The sequence below is a fragment of the Dermacentor variabilis genome, chromosome 8 (genome assembly GCF_050947875.1).
Source record: "Dermacentor variabilis isolate Ectoservices chromosome 8, ASM5094787v1, whole genome shotgun sequence".
NCBI classification, from domain to species: domain Eukaryota; kingdom Metazoa; phylum Arthropoda; class Arachnida; order Ixodida; family Ixodidae; genus Dermacentor; species Dermacentor variabilis.
Window position 1 is genome coordinate 129,687,006 of NC_134575.1, and position 22,863 is coordinate 129,709,868.

At 44.4% G+C, this 22,863-nt stretch overlaps 1 protein-coding gene and 2 long non-coding RNA genes across 3 annotated transcripts in view; 1 reads left to right on the forward strand and 2 right to left on the reverse strand.

The window, feature by feature from the left end:
• LOC142590587 (uncharacterized) overlaps positions 1-22,863 on the forward strand; it is a 284,368-nt gene that overhangs the window by 203,288 nt on the left and 58,217 nt on the right. The window lies entirely within an intron of this gene.
• Positions 17,130-18,234, reverse strand: LOC142590780 (uncharacterized). Its single transcript, XM_075703198.1, has 3 exons — positions 18,193-18,234; positions 17,657-17,816; positions 17,130-17,356 (listed from the first exon to the last, which is right to left on the reverse strand). The coding sequence occupies exons 1-3, from the start codon at positions 18,193-18,195 to the stop codon at positions 17,244-17,246; spliced, it is 276 nt and encodes a 91-aa protein (XP_075559313.1). The 5' UTR covers positions 18,196-18,234; the 3' UTR covers positions 17,130-17,243.
• LOC142591275 (uncharacterized) lies at positions 18,244-21,449 on the reverse strand. The gene is made up of 3 exons (XR_012830428.1): positions 21,358-21,449; positions 21,163-21,234; positions 18,244-18,385 (listed from the first exon to the last, which is right to left on the reverse strand). It is a non-coding gene; the product is annotated as an uncharacterized LOC142591275 (long non-coding RNA).

The window sequence follows — 22,863 nt, forward strand, 5'->3', positions numbered from 1 at the left end:
CTAATGGCCTGGCGGAAAGAGCAGTACGGACTGTCAAACAAGGGTTAAACAAAAACACACGCGGCAGTTTGCAAGCTCGGCTGGACCACATTCTTTCACATTATCAGCGCACTCCCTTGCCAAATAGGCAAACCCCAGCTTCTATGCTTCTCGGATATCAGCCACGTTCTTTATTGCACAACGTCGTGTCACGGACCATTCCCTTCTGCAGGTGCGTGCAACAGTGGCCAACCTCTATGCAAAGACGTCTGGTGCAAGAACTACGCAGTGGGTGACAAATGGAAACCAGGCTCGGTAGAGTCCACTGAAGGCTCGCGAATGCAATGGTAAAGACTGCAGATGGGGATCAACATCGCCACCACCACGACCAGCTAAAGACCAGGAGAACCAGCGTGGGAGGAGAAGCAGTGGAACCCGAGGCTCCCATGCAAGTACCAACGACTAAAGGCAGCCAGAAGGCAGCGGCAGACTCGCAGTCTCGAGGACACGACAGCAGTCTCAAGTAGGCACCGACATTCGAACGCCGTCAGACGGGCGGGCCGAAGCCGAGGGTGCTACCAGTGAGACGCAAGCGACTGACCGCGCTGAAGTGACACTGCGTAGGTCGAAACGGAAGCCCCGGCCCCCGGACCGCTTCACTCCTTAAAGGGGAAGAATTGTGAATCAGCATGTGCCGCTGACACGTGTTTGTTGTGTTAGATTCACCGGCCACGCCTCTTGTGAATCGGCAGTGGCTGTGGTGACGTCACAAGATAAAGGCTATAAAAGCTACACTGACCTTTAATAAAGGCTCGTTCTTTGCCAACTGCTTCTCGAGTTACTTGGTGTTACCGGAACTTTTTCTCCCTGCATTGTGGTAAAAAAGCATGGTTAAGTTTAGACAAAATTAAATATCAAAAAAAGAGGTGAGGCATGCAGACAGGACACAAGAGTAGAGAAGTGAACAACACAAACACGAAAAACACGAAAATTTCATGAAATTGTTTTAATACATAAAATTTTTGTACTATGTGTCATTCATTATGAGGGTTCATAACCGCAACATATTTCATATATAAGCAGGTAGAATTATCAGCTTGGTCAGTTTGTACAAGCTTGTTTGAGGCAAGAAATCGAGTTTCACAAAGACAACCTCAACATTCTTGATTGAAAAAGGAACACCTCGGATGACATGCAGTCCTGTGAGTGGGAATTGCACGGTTTAAGAAAAACAAATTAAAACTGGCGCACCAATCCTGAAAAAAGAATAAGCACCTGCTACTGCAAAAAGATAATTGATAGGTTTTAATAGCACAAGAGCATCTTTGGTCAAAGAGCGCCAAGTCTATACTCCAAAAGATAAACTTAGCGCATCTTTACAAAGCAAATATATAAAGATGACTGATGCCTCTCTGCACTACAGTAGCTTTGCTCTAGCATGAAGTCATTTTAATGCATGCACACGTACATACACACGCTACACCCAGTGTAACAGCTGCAGAATTAAAATTGGGCAGCAACGAAGTCGCAACCTTTAACCCTTGATCCCGAGCTGTACTAGTGACTGGAGGTAGTACCAATATCGCCAATGACGAGTCGCACTCTTTCTGCCTGATGTTATGCTGCTCCGAGTGTCAAAGATGTTACAGTCGGCATTCAGGGAAAGCTACCCTCAAGAGCAGCTTTTTTTGTGTGTATTTCTAACCAGAGACCAATGAAGTAATATATTTTTAGAATGAGAATGAGACCAAAAAAATGAGTACATAAGAATTTGGAAAATTTGGTACATTTTTCCGGAATTAACTTGGGGGTTTACGGGTAAAGCGGCAATCCAGAAACTAGAACAAGTTTTGACATGTTAGCTACCAGTGAATGCTAGAAAATATGTTGGCATTGTGTAGTTTTGTCCAACAATGCAAAAGGGATTCTTAATAACGAAAGAAATGAATGGAAAGGTATCATGAAGTAATTTCATGAATGTAATGCAGAATCACTCAACTTCTGTTACTATATAATCTCCACTCGATTAACCTCCACTTTCTGAACTAGTTCAGGAGGTGCTGCATTTCACTACTCGTTCACCAGTTCAACATGGCAGCAACTGCACGTTGTGATTTGTTTTACTTAGTGCAGGCTTTTTACGGGGCGAGTTCACAGCATCCCCTGCACTTGGCCGAAAGGCAGTGCATGTTTACGCAGCAGGTGTGGTGCTGCTTCTGTACGAGCGAGGTGCAGAAATCATAGTTTCATACAATAATTACTAGAGGGAACTCTTGACGCTAGTGTCTACAGGACATGAAACAAGAAAGGTTGTACCAGCATGGGAATTATGGGAAGTACATGGATTTGCCTAAACTTCGTCTGTTTGGCTGCAAACGGCTTTGTGACTTTGTAAACTAGTCATTTTCAACAATGCACTGTGTAATAAATAAATAAACATCATTAAAATCGTCCAATGACAGGATTCGAACACAGGAACTCTAGAACAGAAGTCTGATATTGAAACCATTAAGCCACGGAGGCATGTAACGACGAGTGAGTGCAACGCCCTGATGAATTTATCGCGGGTATACCAGTGCCTTGAGACGCTTGGCGTGTTTTGATTTGTCCACCTGGACAAGCTCAATCGGTGCAATTAATAGCAATTATGCGTGTTGGCAGCGTCTTCTGTACTTCAAAAAGTGTAGACCGCGCTGAAATTTATGACAATGAGATTTATATAGCGTATAATACACAAAGCCACAAGAACGTCTGAATTCAAAAACATGAAGATCAGGCAAATTCATGTGCTTCCCATCGTCAGACAAATTCAGAAGCTCCGACTAAATAAGACCAATTTCTTGGACAATGTCCATATGTTGCAAACATTTACAAACACTTCTCTGCATGCACCTCTGTTGCTGTTACATTTAATTCCATATGCCAAGGCGGGTTGGGATGCTAGAACTAGAACATCTTTCAAACCTCTTTTTTTTACTGCTTTAATGTTTTTGGTTATTTTGCATCTCTGTGTGTAGCAAATGCACATTTCAGTGCATCAATTTCTTCAGAAAGTGCACTCCTCTTTATTTGTGCATGCAAAATGGGTTCAGAAGGATTGCTTTCCGAAGATCTGTATAACAAGCAAGAACAATTCTATGTAGGCTGCACGAAGAGAAAGGATTGTTTTTGTAAATATGTTATTTAGTTCATCAAAAAAAAGGCAGCTGTTAGTATTCTGTTCCAAAGTGAAAATTGCTCCTACCTGCTCTGCTTCATTTTCTGATGTTGATGGTCCATTCGGGGGCACTCAACTGACAGGCTGCACTTTGGCCATGTCAGGTGTGCTGTCACCAGGCCCAAGGTCAATCGACATCCTCACCAAAAGTCGAGTCCAAACTCTATAAATAAAGAAACATCTGATCATTTTGCTATCAGTTTTGTGATCTTGTGTGTTTCACACACGGCCGTCAGTGAAACATTCAGTCACTCAAATACTGAAACAAATTCTAACATTTTCTGGCAGCCAAGCTGTGTTATGCAATCGCTAGCGCCCCCTACGTTTCCCTTTGCTAGTTGCACAATAAACGCCACTCCCAACTGGGGATAGGCCAGTGCTGATTCAACCGCTCACCATGGCGTCCGTTGTCCTTTCTCTTATCAGTTGTAATCCACAGTAATCGAGATGTAACAGATATAACATGGTGTCAAAAGTCAACTAACCCAACGCAGCAGCTCTTAGGCCCTTCAGTGATGCGGCATCAACGTTATTAAGCATGGCACTCCCGCTCATTCAACCACCCAAACATTTCGAGCCGGGCAGCAATCCCGCCAAAGCGTGCTCGGACTGGAAAGCAGCCTATCAGCTTTACGAAGCAGCATGCGAGTACAGCGCGAAGCCAGAAGCAACAAGGCGAGCACTGCTACTTCACGTCATGGGTCCAACAGCGCGGAAGGTCGTGGAGACATTCTGTTTTTCTCTGCCAGCTGAGGGTGAGCAAAGAAGCGACACAGTGACAGCCATTTTTGCGAAGTTCGACGAGAGATACCTTCAGTACAAAAATGTGACGCAAGCGACAGCCGTCTTCAACGGCATGTGTCAGAAAGAAAACCAGCCCATTGACGAGTTCATTGCTGAACTCCAGCAGCAAGCAGCAAGACGCGACTTCGGTGACAAGCATGACGGCCTCCTGGGCGACAGGATCATTGCCGGCATTCCTGATGCAGCACTTCGAGAAAGGCTGTTTCGCGAGAGAGACCTAACACTGGAGAAAATTGTCGCGACGTGCAGAGTTGCGGAAATATCCAAGCAGCATGTGTCTTTGCTAGCAGCGACAGTGGATGGACAAGAAGTGAATGTGGACAACTTGAACAGAAAACACAAGCAAGCTCGACAACAAGCACCCGACAAGCAACAGCCGAGAGGACAACCATCATTATATCGAAAAAACAGTCAGCCTAGAGAAACAGTACCTCAACGCACATGCGGCAGATGTGGAACCTTGCACTAACCCCGACATTGCCCAGCCTACGGCTCTACCTGCTACGCGTGTGGGAAGTTAGGACACTACGCGAATGTTTGCTGTCAGAAGCAACGAACAATACAGAGAAAAGTTTGGATGCTTGGCGCCGACCAGAGTGACGACCCCGACCACGAGCTCTTCTTGGGAAGCCTCACCGTGGACATTGTGGAAAATGCATCATCAGACTTGTTCGAATGCGTCAAAGTGAATGGCTGCGACGCGAACTTTAAGTTGGACACGGGGTCTGACGTGAACATTCTCCCTGAGCAGCTAGTGTTGAAATGGAAGCCCCAGCCCACTGTAACAACAAAAGCAAAGGTCACAACTTACCTCGGTGAGCAGCTCAACATTGATTATGAATGCGAGCTCTCTTGCTCAGTGAAAAACAAGCAAAGCATTCTAAAATTTTTGCTAGTCAAAGAAAGCCTCAAGCCTATACTTAGAGCAGCTGCATGCACAGCGCTGGACTTGGTGCACAGAGTCAGGAACATTAAAGCAGTGGAAAAGGCATACCCCTCAGCTTCTCAACAGCTTGACGCCGTGCTCCAAGAATTTCCTGATGTGTTCAGAGGCACTGGCAGGCTACCTGGAGAATACAGCATACACCTCCAGCCAGATGCTAAGCCTACAGTTACTACCCCTTGTCGTGTACCTAGTGCACTAGAAAAGACTGTGAAAGCTGAACTCGAACGAATGGAACATAATGGCATAATCAAGTGTGTGACGGAACCAACAGACTGGGTGCATCCTATCGTCATAATCACAAAGAAAGATGGAAGTGTGCGAATCTGTCTTGACCCAAGGAACTTAAACGCAGCCATGAAGCGACATCACTATCGCATTCCAGTTCCAGAAGAACTTTTCGCGCGGCTGAGTGGGTGTAAAGTGTTCTCAGTTTTGGATGCTAAGAGTGCATTTTGGCAGTTAGCTCTTGACGAAAGCAGCTTGTATTTGTGCACATTTGCCACACCTTGGGGATGCTATAGGTTCTTTCGGGTACCATTTGGCCTCAATACAGCCCCTGAACTTTTTCAGCAAGCAATTGACAGTATCTTTGAACATCAAGGCCTTGTCACGCCATACTTTGACAACATCTTGATCGCATCAAGAACATTTGAAGAGAATGTGGCACACTTGTGTAAAGTGCTCAGCACAGCACGAGCTAACAACCTCAAACTGAACTATGACAAACTCAAACTGGGTTTGCCCTCAGTCACCTACCTAGGACATCAACTGACACAGCAAGGCATCACCCCTGATCCCAGTAAAGTCAAGGCGATCAATGCAATACCAGCACCAACTAGCAAAGCTGAGCTTCTTCGCTTTCTGGGAATGGCAACATACCTCATGAAGTTCGTCCCAAATTTCTCAGCAAAGACACAGCCCCTTCAATAACTTCTTAAGTCTGACATCGCATGTCACTGGACTCCTAAGATGACGGATGCATTCAATGAGATCAAGAACAAGCTGACAACAGCCCCAGTGTTGCACTATTTCGACCCCGCACAGGCTATAGCCATATCCACAGATGCAAGTTCCTATGGAATCGGCAGCGTTCTACTTCAGAATGGGCATCCACTAGCCTATGCGTCTGGAGCACTCACACCAGCCCAGCAGCGCTATGCGCAAATTGAGAAGGAACTGTTAGCTGTGGTGTTTGCCTGTGAACAGTTTCACTATTATGTCTGTGGTCGCGGTATTGTGGTTCAGACTGATCACAAACCTCTCATCAGTCTTCAGCGTAAGGATTTCCACAAAGTTTCCCCCAGGCTGCAACGCCTACTACTTCGACTGCAGCGCTACAATGTGAAGCTGGTGTACATACCTGGTAAACACTTAACAGTTGCAGACACGTTGTCTCGAGCCACTGATCCAGCAGCAACCATTAAGACCTCAGAACAAGAGTATCAGGTTCTGACCTGTACATTGGTGCAGGCCTCAACCCCAAAGCTAGCTGAGATAAGAAGCTGCACAGCTACTGATAGCACACTTCAACGTGTAGCCTGGTACATCCAGAAAGGCTGGCCTGACAAAATCTCAAAAGTTCCACCAATAGTGAAGCCCTACTATTCAATCAGGAGTGAACTGTACACAACTGATGGATTTCTCCGTTACGGTGAACGACTTGTTCTGCCCCAGGCATGCCAAATGGACGTTCTCTCAAGGATCCACATGACCCATCGTGGCATAGTCTCGTGTAAGAATACAGCTCGTCAGAGTGTCTACTGGCCTCGAATAAGCCAGGACATTGAGGAGATGGTGTCTGGTTGTGAGCTCTGCCAACACCATCAGCGAGAACCGCTCCTTGACCGAGAACTGCCGACACGTCCGTGGGAAAAAGTGGCAATGGTTTTTTTGCATCACAATGGTGCCACATATTTGCTTTTAGTAGACTACTACTCCAAGTTTGTAGACGTCAAGAAAATGTCAACTGCAGCCTCACCTGTGATCTCAGTGCCCAAGGACATGTATGCACGGTTTGGCATACCTTCAGAAGTCGTGACTGATCAAGGACCTCCATTTGACTCCACTGAGTTTAGAAACTTCAACAAGGAATGGGACATCGTCCACAAACCCACATCACCTCTTTTCCCTCGCTCAAATGGACAAGTTGAGAGAACGGTCCAGACCATAAAAGCAGCAATGACTAAAGCGCTTTCTGAGGGCAAGGAACTCTCAATGGTGCTCATGAACCACAGAGCAACTCCAATGAATGGCCTCCTATCCCAAGCAGAGATGCTTATGGGAAGAAGGATAAGAACATTTATTCCAGCCCATCCCAGAACCTTGTTACCACACTGCTACCATAAGGTGCTCCAGAACAAGCTTCAAACAAGGCAGCAGGCACAGCACAAGTACGCACACCAGCATGCTCGATACCTGCCACCATTGGGCAAGAACCTACCAGTGTGGTCCTGGCATGGAAAGAAATGGGAAAAAGCAGTCATAACCTAAGTATGCCCAGAGCCACGGAGGTACACAGTCACAGGAGCCAATGGTCAAGCGTACATGCGCAACCGACACCACCTATGAGTGCGAAGCCACTCAAGGGATCCCCAGGAAACACCTAAAGATTACTATCCTGTTGAGTCAACAGGAGAAAGTGAGCCACACCATTCCTCACACCAAAGTCTTCCACCTGACCGATCCTCAGACCCAAGAACGGTGCCAACGCAAGCATTCCCGAAAAAGACGCGCTCGGGAAGACCAGTGAGAATTCCTTCAAGATTTCTCCTGTGAACGTCTTGTGTGTGTGTTATTTTTTTGTCTTTTGTTGTCAGTTCTTGTGTGGCGGCGTGTTATGTAATCGCTAGCGCCCTCTACGTTTCCCTTTGCTAGTTGCACAATAAACGCCACTTTCAACTGGGGATAGGCCAGTGCTGATTCAACCGCTCACCATGGCATCCGTTGTCCTTTCTCTTATCAGTTCCACAGTAATCCACAGTAATCAAGATACAACAGATATAACAAGCTGAATACACAATAAAGTGAGAAAATTAAAGAGCAAACACAGTTGTCACATTAGATTGATCAAGTACAGCAGAAATGAAAATAGATCAGTGATTCCTTTGAATGCAAGAAACGTAAAAACAGGAACTTGCAGCCACGCCACTTTGAATTTTTCGCGTTTGCTACCGTCACAAGTTTAGCATTGTCCGGTACTCGGGGATAGTTATCGCTTAAAAATAAGATGAACGAGTGTCTGCATAATTTAACAGGATACGTAACCGGGCAATATTTGCGCATAAAACGACTCATGTGGCGAAGTTACTGTCAAATACCCGATGACGCATCTGCCAGGGGCGCACCGCCCCTGGCAGATCAATTGGGCGAACATTTAAAAAAGGAATGCGAGTTTCACTTGTCTCACGGCTACTAATCCAAGATACAATTTGAGTTTCCTACTAAACTATATTGGATATTTACGCTCCGAATAAAACGCTGGAAATTTTCTCACGTCACATTGCATACATATGAAATGAGGAAATTGCTTTCATTTTATTCTGCCCAGGCCGCACGTAGCAGCTACCACTCATGCAACAAAACATGAAAGTGGTACTCGCGGCACGGAAAACAAACACATACAGCCCCAACGTTACGCCCGTTGAACTTAGAACTAAGCCCCATCAAGCCAGTTAGTTTTCTAGCCTTCATAACGCCATGAACACGACCAAACATCGAGCGAAACAACTGTCTGTTCTCTAATATTATTACCGCTTCCCATTTACATACCTATCGTTGCCACTAGCAATATATTACAGCAACGTAAAACAATTTCCACACTGACTTAGGGACCGCAGTTCTCGTTTGCCGCTAGAAATTCACACCATGATGACGGGCACTGCATCTTTAACATGAATTATTGCACGCTTTTCTCCGGAGCTCAATAGGAGGGCGAAACAGATTTGCACGTACAGGGTCGTTCAAAATATGTGTGAACACGGCGAAGTGTGGCCGCGCTCCGCGGCGCGGTCGCACATCGAAACAATGTGGCGCAGGTGCACAGGAGACTGGAGGCGGTGCTTCGTGTTGTCTGCTACAGCGCGGAAGCGCACCGTGCTTGTTTTGCTGGGAAGCGCATCTGTGTGCTGGCAGCGCCCAGACGTGCCGAGGTGGCATTGTCGCATTTTACTGACTGCAGCGCGTTGTTGGTGGTTCCGCATACGGCAAATCAGCAGCGTGTGCTCGCAGTGCAGCATTCTCGGTTAAATGCAGGTGTTGTTTCAAATTTCTCAGCTCTAGTCTGGATTGGTTTATGCTGTTAAATGCCCAAGAGCGACTCATGCTATGGGAGATGTCGACGTAGTAGAGGGATCTGGATCATTTCGACCCCCGGCGATTCTTACCATGCACGGATATAGCGCATTAAATGACCATCTTTCCTTTCGCCTCCTTCAAAAGAGGGCCGCAGTGGCTGAGATCAAACTTCGTTCCCCCGACTCTGAAGTCAGGCGCTCCCCGCAGAGCAGACGCAGCGAGACATTCTCAGCACTTGACCGCACTCTGCAGGCGACGGGTAACGGAGCACAGCTTTGTCTTCTGTGCATTCTTCCTAAGTCGAATGAGATGTTTTACAGCAAGCGCTGCTAAACCGTGTGCACGGAGTTGGCTTCAGCCTTGCTCTTCTTGGTCCGTGATCAGCCTAGGGCGAAAGAGCCCGCAGCTTGCTTGATAGTACTTGGAATTTTACTATAGAAATGAAAGAAATCACCGAACCTTGCACAATTTTTTTAAAAGGTATCAAGGTAAATTTGTACAATCGTGTGACTTTTTCTTTACTCCAGATATCCTTACTTGCACCATTAAGAAGGCTGAACAACAATGTATTTGGTTGGAAGCTCATGCCATAAGTCAAAGGACCCTGATCGTAGCACTGAAATGCCTTATTAGAATTATTTCTTCTCGGTATCCGCGCCACTCATGTGTTTTTCTTGTCTCCGCTGACGCTTTCTGCCGGCATCGCTTTCTTCGAACGTGGTGTGCCGTAGCATAACACCAAGGAAACAGCCGTATGTAACCGCGACAAAAGGGCCTAATCAAGAACAAATATTTATTGCAGGAAGCACATTTGCTATAGGCTTCCAGTCGAAAAGTTTCAGGTGGTGACGGTGGCAATAAATAGAATGCGGCGCTTGGGCTCTATGCCAGTTAAACACTCCTTGCAGCAGGATATTTGAGGCCAGAAACCTCATAATAAATGGCTCTAGGAATGAAAGCGACAAAATGACACGTTTGCACGTAGGTTGATTGAAGGCTTTAGGTGGAATCACATTCAAGATCGGCACACAGAATTCATTCACAACAGAAAAATCTTAGACGAAATAATTAGCTTTAAAATTTCAATGCCTCTGCGGTCATTGTTGTTGTCAGACATAAAAAGCTTATTTTATTTACTGTTGTGATTGCTCATGGCACACGGCCCACTGCTATATACCGTTAGCAGTTTTTTTCTTTTTTTGCACCCTTTTACAGTCAAGTTCATCGCGTCGAAAAGAAGTATTTTTTTTTCAGTTCTTAACAATGAAATTGCTTAGTTTTGCGGATTAAAATACCAGCTGCTAATATTTTGCGGGGATGTGAAAACGTACATAATGCCAGAACACATAGAAATGGAACTCCCAAATGCCAAGATTTATTAAGTAAACACTTGGAAGAGAGTGAAATAAATTGCAATTCCAAAGCCGCTGATTACGCATCGTGTTACAAAACCGATTCTCTCTCTTACTTCGCAGAATATTGCTGCATAAAAATGTAAACGACGAAAAGCCCTACTCACAGTCCTACTCTGCACAGCGAACTAAGGCTCCCGCTCAAGCATTGCACCGATTCCCTTTGACTTTCTGCTGTCAGCTTTTTTTTTCACTTAGCTTACCCTGAACCCTACGCAGTGTGTCCCGAAATATTATTTACTACTTTCGTCATGAGACAGAAAAAGCTCCTACGTGCCTCACACTCCCAGAAAAATGTGCGAATTTAGTTTGTACACAGTTGCGCTGATAGCGCGTCAAAAGTTGAGATTGTATCCTGCTATAGACGCCTAAGGTGTCCGTGCTCCTCTACGGACATTTTGCACATGGTAGGAATACAGTACGCGTTTAAAAATCGCCAACATGATGAAACAAGCAACCATCCATCAGAGTCGACAACTGGCAGGAAAATTACAAACCCGCACATCAGGTATCCTTTCATGGACCAAAAAAGTAGACATCGAGATAAAGCATCCAATTGAGAACGCAAAACTGATTGTAGGAAATAAAATTCATTATCCACCCAGTCCGTTGAGGGTTTGCTCAGGTGTGGAGTTTTATTTTCTCGCATGTGCTGCTCTTCAACGAGTTCCATGACCAACGTCAGTAGCAGGTCGGTTCGCCTCCTACGTCTATGACGGCTTTCATCCTGTACTGGAGGGACCTATATAGGTACCTACAAAGGCTCGCATTGGACCTCAGCCGCTCCCACTCATCTTGAACAACAAGCCATAGTGCGTCCGCTGAGAGGCCGTGCAGCTGTCGGTCGGTCATAGCGCTCTTCATGATGCCCCAAACATTCTCAGTAGCATTTAGGTCACGGGACTGAGCAGGCCATTCCAGCACTGCGATGTCACGGAGCTCAAGAAATGCAGCAACTCTTTTCGATTTGTGTATTGGGGAGTTACCATGCTGCAGACTGAAGTCGCTGTCCGGAAATGGTCCTTCTAGGAGGTACGGGAAGAGCACATCGTCTAGGATTGAGCAGTAGGCGTCTCCATTGAAACGGCTCTCTAGGCGAACCAGGGGTACCAGGCCTTCAGCGGTCACAGCGCCCCAAACATTCACAGTGGACCGGCCGCTGGCAGCGACTTGCTGCATGTACTCAGGCATGTACTGGCAGAAAATGAAAAAAAAAAGTGTTAGCGTTGGTAAAAAATGCAGGTGCAACCAGCAAACTAGAAGGAATAAAAATATCAATGACTATCTTTTAGGATTGTCTAGCAGTCATTACCGGGCCACCTAACACAATCAACAAAAGATTGCGAACGAGGCCATTCATTTATGAATTCAATTGTTTTGAGAGATCATCAAATATTCCAAGACTCAGGCAAAGCGTGATTCCTACGTATGCCACACTGTAAAAATTGGCTCTCTATCGGCACCTATTTCTTGATGAATGAATGAACATTTCCGTCATAATGGGGCCTCACGGTCGGGGCGCAGCAATTAGGAGGCGGTGCCTCCCAGTCGGCTCTCAGCACCGGAGACCGCGGAGACAGTCTGGTAGTAAGCTGTCTCCGCCTGACGGATGATGAGTCTTTGCTGATCCGGGTCGTAGCTCCGGATCAGCTCTTCCCAGGTGGCAAGGTCTGGGATGCTTTGTGATTTAGCCCCAGGAGAATCCTGACACTCCGAAATTAAGTGATATTGCGAAGTCGTTCTGTGGCAGCCACTGCAGAGCTCAGGCTCCCCAGTGTCTTCATCGTGCAGCATAGAGTACGGAAAGAATCTGTTGACCTGAAGCCTCCTCCAGGCCCTGCACTCCTTTGGAATGGGTGACCCATCCGGAAGTGAGTGTTCTCCTATGCTATCTAGGTGTTTCTTCATACGTCATGAGAGCGTCTTTATTCCCACTCAGGGGCGCTTCCAGAGCAGCTCGGACGTATAATTCTCGAGCGAGGCTGTGAGCAGCCTCATTCCCCGTAATGCCCTCATGAGCAGGAACCCATATGAGGGATACCTCTCTGCTTGAGGGGTATCCTCTTAGTAATTTGGTGGCTTGACTGGAGACCACCCGCTTACAAAAGTTGTGAACAGCTGCCTTACTGTCAGACAAGACGATATTGGCTTTAGTACTGACGCACGTTAGGACAATAGCAGCCTCCTTTGCCACTAATATATTCCTAATATTAATCGATGCTACAGTCACTTTCTCCCCATTCCCATATTTCTTGATGAATAAGATGTTCTGCACGATATAAATGTACACGCCAGCTTATGACATTTGATGTCAATAGATTTCAGCCGTAACTGACACAAACTCTGAAACTCCAGCTCGTCATTGCAGCGCTCGTCACTGAATATAGCTGTGCCGCTATTTTAAAGAATTTCTTTATTTTTGTCCAAGTTTAATGTGCCATTTTGCTTAACGTACGCGCTTTGCAAAACTACAGTTGTTAGGCCACTGCAAAAATTATTCTTGATACTTGTTAGAACATGCATATTAATGTTTAAAGCTTAATAACAGTTAATACTAGTGCCTAAAATGATCCTTCATTTTAGGATACAATTGCTTAAATGATTACACTTACCGGCAGTTTTCAGGCCGCCAGACTCGCTGACGCTGGTCCCACCTGGTCGTGAAAGCAGATTCGTCAGTAAAGACGACCTTTCCTCAGTGCTCCTTTGTCCATTGCTCATGATCTCGGGCAAATGACAGGCGCTTCTGCTTGTTCTTTTCGCTCACAAGTGGCTTCTGTGCAGCTATTCTTGACTTGAGGCCAGCCGCGCGCAGGCGACACTTCACTGTTGCGTTCGACACACCCAGAAGCCCGACAGTGTTCTTAATTTCAGTCGCACTGGCAGTGGGCTTGTCCACAGCGGCCGCAACGATGTTCCGTCGTCTTCATTGGTGACTTTGGGACTTCCTGTCCGTGAGTGATCCTTGATTCTTCGCTTCTTTCGATGTGCCCAAACGATCCGGTTCACGGTCGAAAGTGGCCGATTTTGGTAGCATTGATATCCTCCTCTGAGAGTATGCTTGTAGGCTTAGCGCTACAATTCGCCATCTTTCGCTCTTTGGAACACAAGACATCGCTTGCTCTCCCAAGGTTCAGCGAAAAATGACACACCCCTCGACTATTACACCGCTTTTATTACTGAGGCAGCATAAGAAATAAGCAAGAAAAGGAAAAAAAGTGGCATCACTACTTTTAAAACTAATAGCTTGACGTTTGTCAGCCGATGAACATAAAGAATTCGCTGTGGATTGTGCTTTCACAAATCATCCGACAATCATTCACTAGTACATAGCAGTCGCTTAGCTTGGCACTTATTTGCAGCAGCTTATCAGCCGCACCAGCGGATAAGAGATTGCCGTGCCCAAGCTAGCTCTCTCTGCCAGTTGATACCCTTCCACAGGACTGAACAACGCGCTGCAGTCAGTAAAATACGGCAATTCCATCTCGGCGCGTCTGGGTGCTGCCAGCACACAGTTAGGTGCTCTTCCAAGCAAAGCAAGCACGGTGCGCTTCCGCGCTGTAGCAGATGACACGAAGCACCGTCTCCAGTCTTCTGTGCGCCTGCGCCACATTGTTTCGATGCGCGACCGCACCGGATGCGCTGACACTCCGCGGAGCGTGGCCACGATTCGCCGCGTTCGCACATATTTTGAACGACCCTGCACCTGAAATCTGCATGCCGAAAACCCGATGACGCTTCCGAGAACGGGGCACACCGCCACAGCACCCGTACCACGGTGGAAGATAGGCTAGGTGAGAGAACGGAGCGCTGTCAGCGCACTGTGGTATTCTTCCATCGTGACCCGTACGGCCACATCACTTGGACGTGAGGCACTTCTATCAAACATTTCACGTGCGACATGTCTCACACCGATTGTGCGAACACGAGAAAATGACGCAGGTCGCAATGCGACACCGTGCATCCACCACTGAGCTGCATGCGCGGACTTGCAGAAAAAACCATAGCATAGAGAAAGAAAAGGTCTCTTCGATTTGTCTGGACTGGCTGCACTAGTTCCGCGATAGATAGGTGTTCGGTGGCCGGGTGCTCCACTGATTCGTGCTGCTTTTTTTTTATTGTGTGGTGCATCGAACTTTTTGTGCGTGTGTATAAACGTGATCAAGATGGCTGCCTGCTTGCAAGCGGCTATGGAGCTGTTAGTCCGACAGCGACGAAGAATTCGACGAGATGTGCATTTTAGTTGCATGTGGTGTCGGCCCCGCACACTCTCAAGTTCAACAAATGGCCACAGAGAACGAAAAATCAATCGAGGCGCGTTTCAGCATAAGCGCGCAAGTGGAGCTGCTTTAATTTGTGCTTTCTCTGCTAGGGGCGCTGAACATGCTGAATTTTTTCACTTTACACAAACCATTGACATAAATAATCGTAGTGTCTAAGGATGTTTTTTTACCTCAGGCAAATAGGCAGTTGATTTTTTTTTATTTGATTGTTGAAGCTGCTTTTTAGTCATAGCGTCAAGGTTTTTGTACTTGATTAACCACCGACAGCCTATTGGTATCGATGTGTTTCCTGGCCGTTGGCATTCGAATACTACGGCGGTAAAACATTTTCGAAAAGCATGCTGGTTTCGTCTGCGAGTCATTACATAGACTTGCTATAAAGAGGTCTACTCTTGGCAACAAATAGTGCCTCATTTTGTTTAGGCGTTGATTATCATATTGAATGCGGCGGAGGTTGAGGGAGTACACTTGAAGGTACGTTTTTATGCCGTCGATCTCCATAACACCGTAAGTAGTCAAACCGATGTCGCAGAACACCCGATGCATCATTGTGTGTTCTCCGTCATCGCTTGTTTGCTGTACGCCTACTAATTCTTCATTTCTTCTTCAAGTGTTGTATCCTCCTTTTGTCCTTGTTCTCTTGTGCTTCACTTACAGTATGTCGTTCCGTCAGCTGTAATGCGCATTTGCAAAACCAATACATGTTTGATAAGACGCAGTGGTTATCATAATTTCACTGCACATGTATGAAGCTGGCACATATGGTTGAGATACAGATTCCAGACAACACACTGACGTCCTTTGGATATCCTTGGGATGTCCTGCTTAGGAGGTGTGGGATGTCCCTGGGATGTCCAATACAAATCCCCAAATCCTCCCAAATGAGACAAAAACGACATCCACAGGATCTTCCATTATGTGTCCATTATGGATCCCGGGACATTTCGGGATCCTATTTGGATATCCACAGGACGTCCATTAAATGTGCTCTCTGGGACATTCAGGGATCACATTCGGATGTTACATATTCCGCTGTTCCTAGAAATTACCAGTGCATGAGGCATTTAAAGGGCAGGTACCCATAAATACAAAGAATTGTCTTTTTGAAAGTTGTACATTTTTTTTAAACATTTCTTCACTTCAATCACTTTCAACGTATTCTTCCCGAGATGTAATTCACTCGTTTTCCTGCTTTTTCCCAAGACTGCAGGCTTATGGCTTTCAGTGGTTCTGTTGTTTTCCTTTGTTTTTGTATTTACCAAATCTTGAGAACACTGGAAACATTGCTGAGGGGACAGAAGTACACGCATATCCAGCTACACAGCAATGGGTGTAAGTTCCCAACATAAAATGAACAACAATGGATTTTGCCCTCTGTGTTTCAATTCCAAGCCTGGAACAAGAGCTTGAAGACGTTTTCAGGACGAGAAAAAGGTAAAGGAGCAAATGACAAAAGCACTGAAGGCCATCATGCTTTAAACAGTTTTAGAACAGAAATAAAAGAAAAAGTAATGTGACAAGGCAGCGAATTTTGGAGTACACTGAAGATGGCTGAAGTTTAGAAATGATCTGGCAGAAAAATAAATTGTTAAAGCATGTAGTGTTTTTGGATTTCTTGTTGTAAATGCACGACATTAATTTCATGTTGGACAATGCACTATAACTTAGACAATAGTTCACGAGAGTTGAACTTTCGAAATGTTAATTTTTATTGCACGCTTCCCATTATAAGATGAACACATATGTAATTAAGTCACATTCTTCTCACAGAACCTATTAATACAAAGTTTAAAATAATCTTTTGCTGTGTTGTTTCCTGTGCCCAAGAGAAATTTTGATTTACTGGAACCTAATTTCTTTACTGGTTTGCACAGCCTGCTTAACACTCATCTAGTAGTGCAGAATTCAAGGTTGTATTTACTTGCTAAGGTGCTTTTGTGTACATTGCTGTGCACTTTTTAAACATTGTACAACAGTGTTCCCAGTTACGCCAATGATGCATTTAATTAGTCTTAGTTCTGCTCTCTTAACTCTTAATCCTACACTGCTAGAAGAGAGTTGGGCAGTGCAAGCTGTGTGCACCAATAAAGAAATTATGTTTCAGGGAATAAAAATTTCAGCTAGGCACAGGAAACAATACATTAAGTAAATGATGGCACTGAATGTGGCAAATGGTAACATAAAAACAAAACAAAAAGAAGGATGAAACACTAGTGAAAAAATATATGTTCATACAGGCCATGCAGAAAATCTGCAACAAGAAAGCTGACTTCAGCATGATCGTATTTGGTGGCGAAATTAAAAAAAAATTATATTTGTTGAGCAGCAAGTCGCTCGGCAGCATGGCGGAACCACGTCATGGCGGCCCTCTCGACATCCTTTAGGGTGGCATCTGGGTGCCTGAAGTCATTAGTCAATGTGCCTGCATGCATGAGAAAAATTATTCCTATAAATTTTTCACACCACGCAGAACTTAGACCAGTATATACTCTACTAAAGAGATAAAACTAAATACCAGCACTAAACTTAGCAAAATGTGAATAATAGGTGTATAAGTCATAAGCTGTTACAATGTCATACATTATATATATTTTGCCATGGAAAATCCATCTAGTTAGGCAATCAGGTATAAAATCTGCCAAAGCAGCCTAAATATAGTGAGTATACTGCTTGACACTAGATTTAAAAAGAAGTGATATCAAAATTGCTACACCTAACTCACCACCCATTAGCTTGCACAGATTCAACTCTGAGAATTTTTTCTTCCCCTTCGTTCCAAACCAACTGAAGCTTATTGCTGCGTTCCTACTAAGGAGGGACTGTAGAATGCGTGTTGTTTTCTGTTTTGTTGAGTCCCCTCCTTGGACAGCCAAGTGCTTCTTCTGTCAGAAAGAAACAAAATATACAGTTATAAAGATAAATTGGGACTCAGTTAACATTGAAAGTTTTGCAAGCTAAATGATTTCTTTGTAATAGAAAAATGCTAACTGGCTTTTACTTTTACTCATATTCTTTAAAATTGTCATAGGCAGTTAATGTAAAATCCTACAGCATGTCATGAATGAGACTTAGTGTCATAAGTAACATCAGTATCAATTTCTGTCATGTAACTACAGGCCACTGTAGTTACAAGACAGGCAATTTTACGCTGAGCTTAGACCATGAAGCAACATGATTAGGGAGTGGAGCACTAATTAAAACATGCTTACAGCCACAAAACTGGCAAAATTACAAAAATAGATGAAGCAGAGAAATTACCATCTGATGTCGAGCTTGTCTGTCTGTCTCAAGCTTTTTGTCATAGTCGCATCCGAAAAAGGCAAATCAGGGAGGTCACAAGGTTGTGAAGGTGCACTGTTGGCATTGCTGAGCAGCTCATTAAGGCATTGTGAATGGGCCTGCTGGGTCTGCTTAATACCATTAAGTATCTGTAAGACCCTTTCCACGAAGGCTACAAAAAAAGAAAAAAATTAATGGCATTAGTATTATGTAAATTTTCATTTCAGCGCTATTTGCAAGATTAAAAATTACGGCATTTATTCGAATATAGGTAGACCTTTTTTTTTCTCGAAACTGTTACCTAATATTAGCTATCGACCATATTTGTGAACACGGCTAGCCAGAGTACCAAGCTGAATTCCACCATTACGCCTGCCGTAAGGCCAGTCTATTAAGACTGGCTTTAAAGAATGCTGCCTATTTAACGCGCTCAATGGTGCACAAACAACATCATTTGGGACGCCAAAGATGCCTGCGAAGCACCCAGCGAGGATGTCTTCTCTGCCAGTTCAGACGAAGTTACAGCTTGTGGCATCAACTAACGAGATTTAGTAGCAGAGCAGTAAATAAAGGTGTGTCATGGTCAAAGTGTTTCATTTTTCTAGAAATATATAGGTCTACCTATATTCAAATCATATTTTAAAAATTTTTCAGCGAGTTTATTATATAGGGTTCAAGTATGTCAGTAGTCAACCTATTTTCGTGTACATATGGTAGTTGATGTGGCAACACTTAGAAAAACGAAACAGTGATGAGCACTACTAAACGTACTATAATCCATAGCTGGAACACACACAGCGGAGCACATGTCTTCTTTATAGTTTTCATCACCTAGCACTGGCCTTGTGATAACAGTGTGAGTTAGGATTCACGATTTGTACAATGCTGCAGCCACGCCATGGACCACAAGTGCTTTTCTAAGTCACCGCTTGCACGCTACCAACCGTCATAGCTTGAATGATGGGGCGCGCTCCTAAAGGAGGAAGAAGCGATAAACTGCGCCGCTGACTCATGGCAGTGTCACTCCATCATGATGACATTGAGAAAAGGTAGTGTGCCAGCGGCAACATACAAAAGATTTTCTTACATGCTGCATAGCTGTGTAGGGTTGGCTAATGAATACTCACGCTCACACCATTATCGTGAAGCGAAAGCTAGGTGAGGCAAACTGTGTAGAAGCTACGTACTTTGCTGTCTGTGTTTCAATTTACACAGGTACATAGCACAAGTGAAAGAAACATATTGTTCAATTACGCAAGCTTAAGAGATGGAGCTCTAAGAACTTGCTGCTTATCATTTACGCCAAAGCATTCAACAGGGAACATGTGAATGCATGCTGAAAAATAAAAATGCAGATATATTAATGACTGGACAGTCAGCAATATTGCAAGAAATTCTGACCTTGTGCTTGTTAGTATGGCTTCATGACAGAAAAGCAGAGTGACGAATGGGACGAGAAAGAGAGAATAGGACTAAGCACTAGCTGCTATCAAGCACATTTATTCTGCAACTGCAATATATACGCTTTAGAAAATCAAAAAGAAGGCACTAAAAAAAGCACCTAAATACCAGATGTGTCCATAATGAAAACGAAACGAGCATTTAATCTCTTAGTCACGGAGATAGCCATTTTCTTTTTTGGTCAAGGAAACTATGCACCACTGTGCATTGCAAAGGGCTTTCATATGTCAGCTCACTTCTTGCTGCAGTGGCTTAGCGGCTATGGTGTTGTGCTGCTAAGCTTGAGCTCGCAGGCTCAATTCCTGGCTGCTGCATGCACATTCTGATGGGGGCAGAATGCAAACATGCTCATGTGCCATGTACTGGGTACAAGCTGAAGAACCCCAGGTGGTCCAAATTATTCCAGAGCCCCCCATTACGGTGTGCCTGGCTTATAATCATATATTGCTGGAGGCATGTAAAAAGCCAGAATTAAAATTTTTAGGGTCAGCCCGCATTCAGTTGCCTTGACCAACAAAAAAGTTGGCTATCTCCACGGCAGAATGGTTGGACACTTCATTGGCATATTGCCGTCGTGATGCCGTAATGGTCGTTCCACCTTCGTCATTCTAACATCATCACCGACTCTCACCATGCCATCATCGCATCATCGTAATCACATGGTTATCATCACACCAGTCATCGCACTGTTGTTTTCGATTGTCATCACTTCAAACATGTCATCTTATTGTCGTCGCCATCGTTGTCATGCAGCTGTTGCCGTACCTTCATCACTCACAGTCGTCGCCATGTGCATCATCCCATTGTATGCATGCTGTAGTCGTCACATTGTCATGATATACCATAGTCATCATTTCAAAATTGCCATTTCCTTGTCGCCATGGCGTTGTCGTCATAATACCTTCATTGTTCTTTAGACATCACACTTCATCATTACATCTTCGTCACACAGTCTTCATTATGCTGTCATGCTCATGGACAACCTCGCCAAGCGAGTTCTGTAACAAAGTGAGCTGATACCAGAGACACCATACTTCGCCTATAGCCAAAGCAACGATGATCTCAGAATGGCCACTGTAGATTTTAAACGAATGTGGCTTCAGCAATGTGGTGTGCTGCTAAATTGTTTGAATGCTTGCTAATCACCTTACAATCAACAGTCATCATGAGATGGGTTCTATCATAATTTTTTCTGTCATGAAGCAGCAAGATAACTAAAGAAGAAAGCTGATTTAGTGCTATGAGCATCACCTTCTGTTTCCAATACGTTACAATGAACAATAGTCAATGTTTGTGCTAATGGACTATCATGAATGTGAATGGTACATATAGAATACAAAAAAGAACTTGTCTCGAGTAAATATTAAATGAGAAAGGAAGACAAATCAGTTTTCACAGATAAAACCCTGAAAATTTCGCCCAAGCAACACTAAAATCCACCACTGAACCCTATTAACTATAACGATTAGTAGAAGGTGGACGACATACCGAGCACTTGTGGATCTGCGTGTGACCTTGTAGCTCCAGTCAGATATGTGGATACCGGCCTGTACGATGAATCTGAACATAAACGACACCACAGGTTATGCTCTGCCTGACTTCAGTGCATTAAATGTCCAAAAACAAAAATTATAATCACTGAACAAAGCCAGCATAAAGATTTATATTACGTGTGGGACATACCAAGAGGTTGCAACTCAGTGAAGCTGGCAACTTCAGCATGTGTCGAAGCAGGCCTGCATAAGGCACTTGAAACAAAGACGCAAGAGGATAGTTAGATAGGCTCAAAACGCCTGAAGTAGGCAAAGAATCCTAATTGCATTAAAGAAACTAAATATCAAGAACTGTAGCACCATAACAAACATAGCAATATGACATCAGAATGACACACCAAGCACATGTGGTTCCGTGCGTGACCGTGTAGCTCCAGCAAGGGGTGTAGATACTGGTGTGTATGATGAACCTGAACATAAAAAATAGGCATTTGACCATAGCTAATAAATGTAAAAAAAATAAAAAAGTGGTAACAATGAATGACAGCAACAAAATGATGGATATCCCATAAATGACATACCACGATTTTGCAATTCCGTGAATGAGCCGGCAGCTTCTGACCTGTGCAAAGCATCTAAAATGAAAACACTGTGGATTAAACTCCACCTGGCCACAGAATGCATAAGCAAAAAAGCAAGAATCGAACAGCAGCAACATAAAGAACATAACATTGCATATGAATTACACACCGAGCACATGTGGATTTGTGCATGACCTTGTAGTTTCAGCAAGAGGTGTGGATCCTGGCCTGTAGGCTGAACCTGAATGTAAAACAGACCATAGGTTATGCTCCTCATGACCACAGTGTAATAAATGCACAAAAACGAATACTAGGAACAGCGAATGACAGCTGCACAAAGATGCATATTACATAGGTGACTAACCTTGAGTTTGCAAGTCTGCGTATAATCTTGGAGCTTCAGCATGGGTAGCTACAGACCTGTGCGAAGCATCTGAAACAACAGGGACACCATGGCTTACACTGTTTGATAGCAGAATGCACAAGCAGACAAAAATTTAAATATACTAGCTGAGACAAGCAAAAAGCTGAATGTGTCAATAAACTGCATGCATGACACACAAAGCATTTGTGTCATGTCCTGTTATGTCTTATGCTGATATTCATTCAAAAAAGCCTCAGTAGCCAGTTAGTTTTTTACAAAAGGTGCAGAAGCTGAGATGGTGGGGCAAGGGGGTATTCTGTAAGTGTCCACTGTGTGGATACTTACAGAATATACCCCCTCTTCTATGATCTGTACAATGCATTTTAATCGTAATATGCAGTGCTCCAGTGCACAAATGTGGTACAAAGCAACATTAAACTGCAATCACGTATCTAAAGTCATACCAGGCACTTGTGCTTCTACCTGCCTTCTCTCAAATTGTATAGATGCTGGTCTGTACAGTACAGCTGAAACAGAAAGAGGCCACTGGTTATGCTTCACCTCAACACAAAATACATATAAAAAGAAAGAAAACGCTATGTGCCAGCACAGAGGCATTATTTCACGGCTGGTGAGACAATCAAGAAGCTGCAGGAGAATAAATAGCTTTACATAGTCGTGTAAAGTTACATTACAAACCTTATGCACCAGTTTGCTAACAACTTTGCAGAACGAAATTCTTATGTTGGAG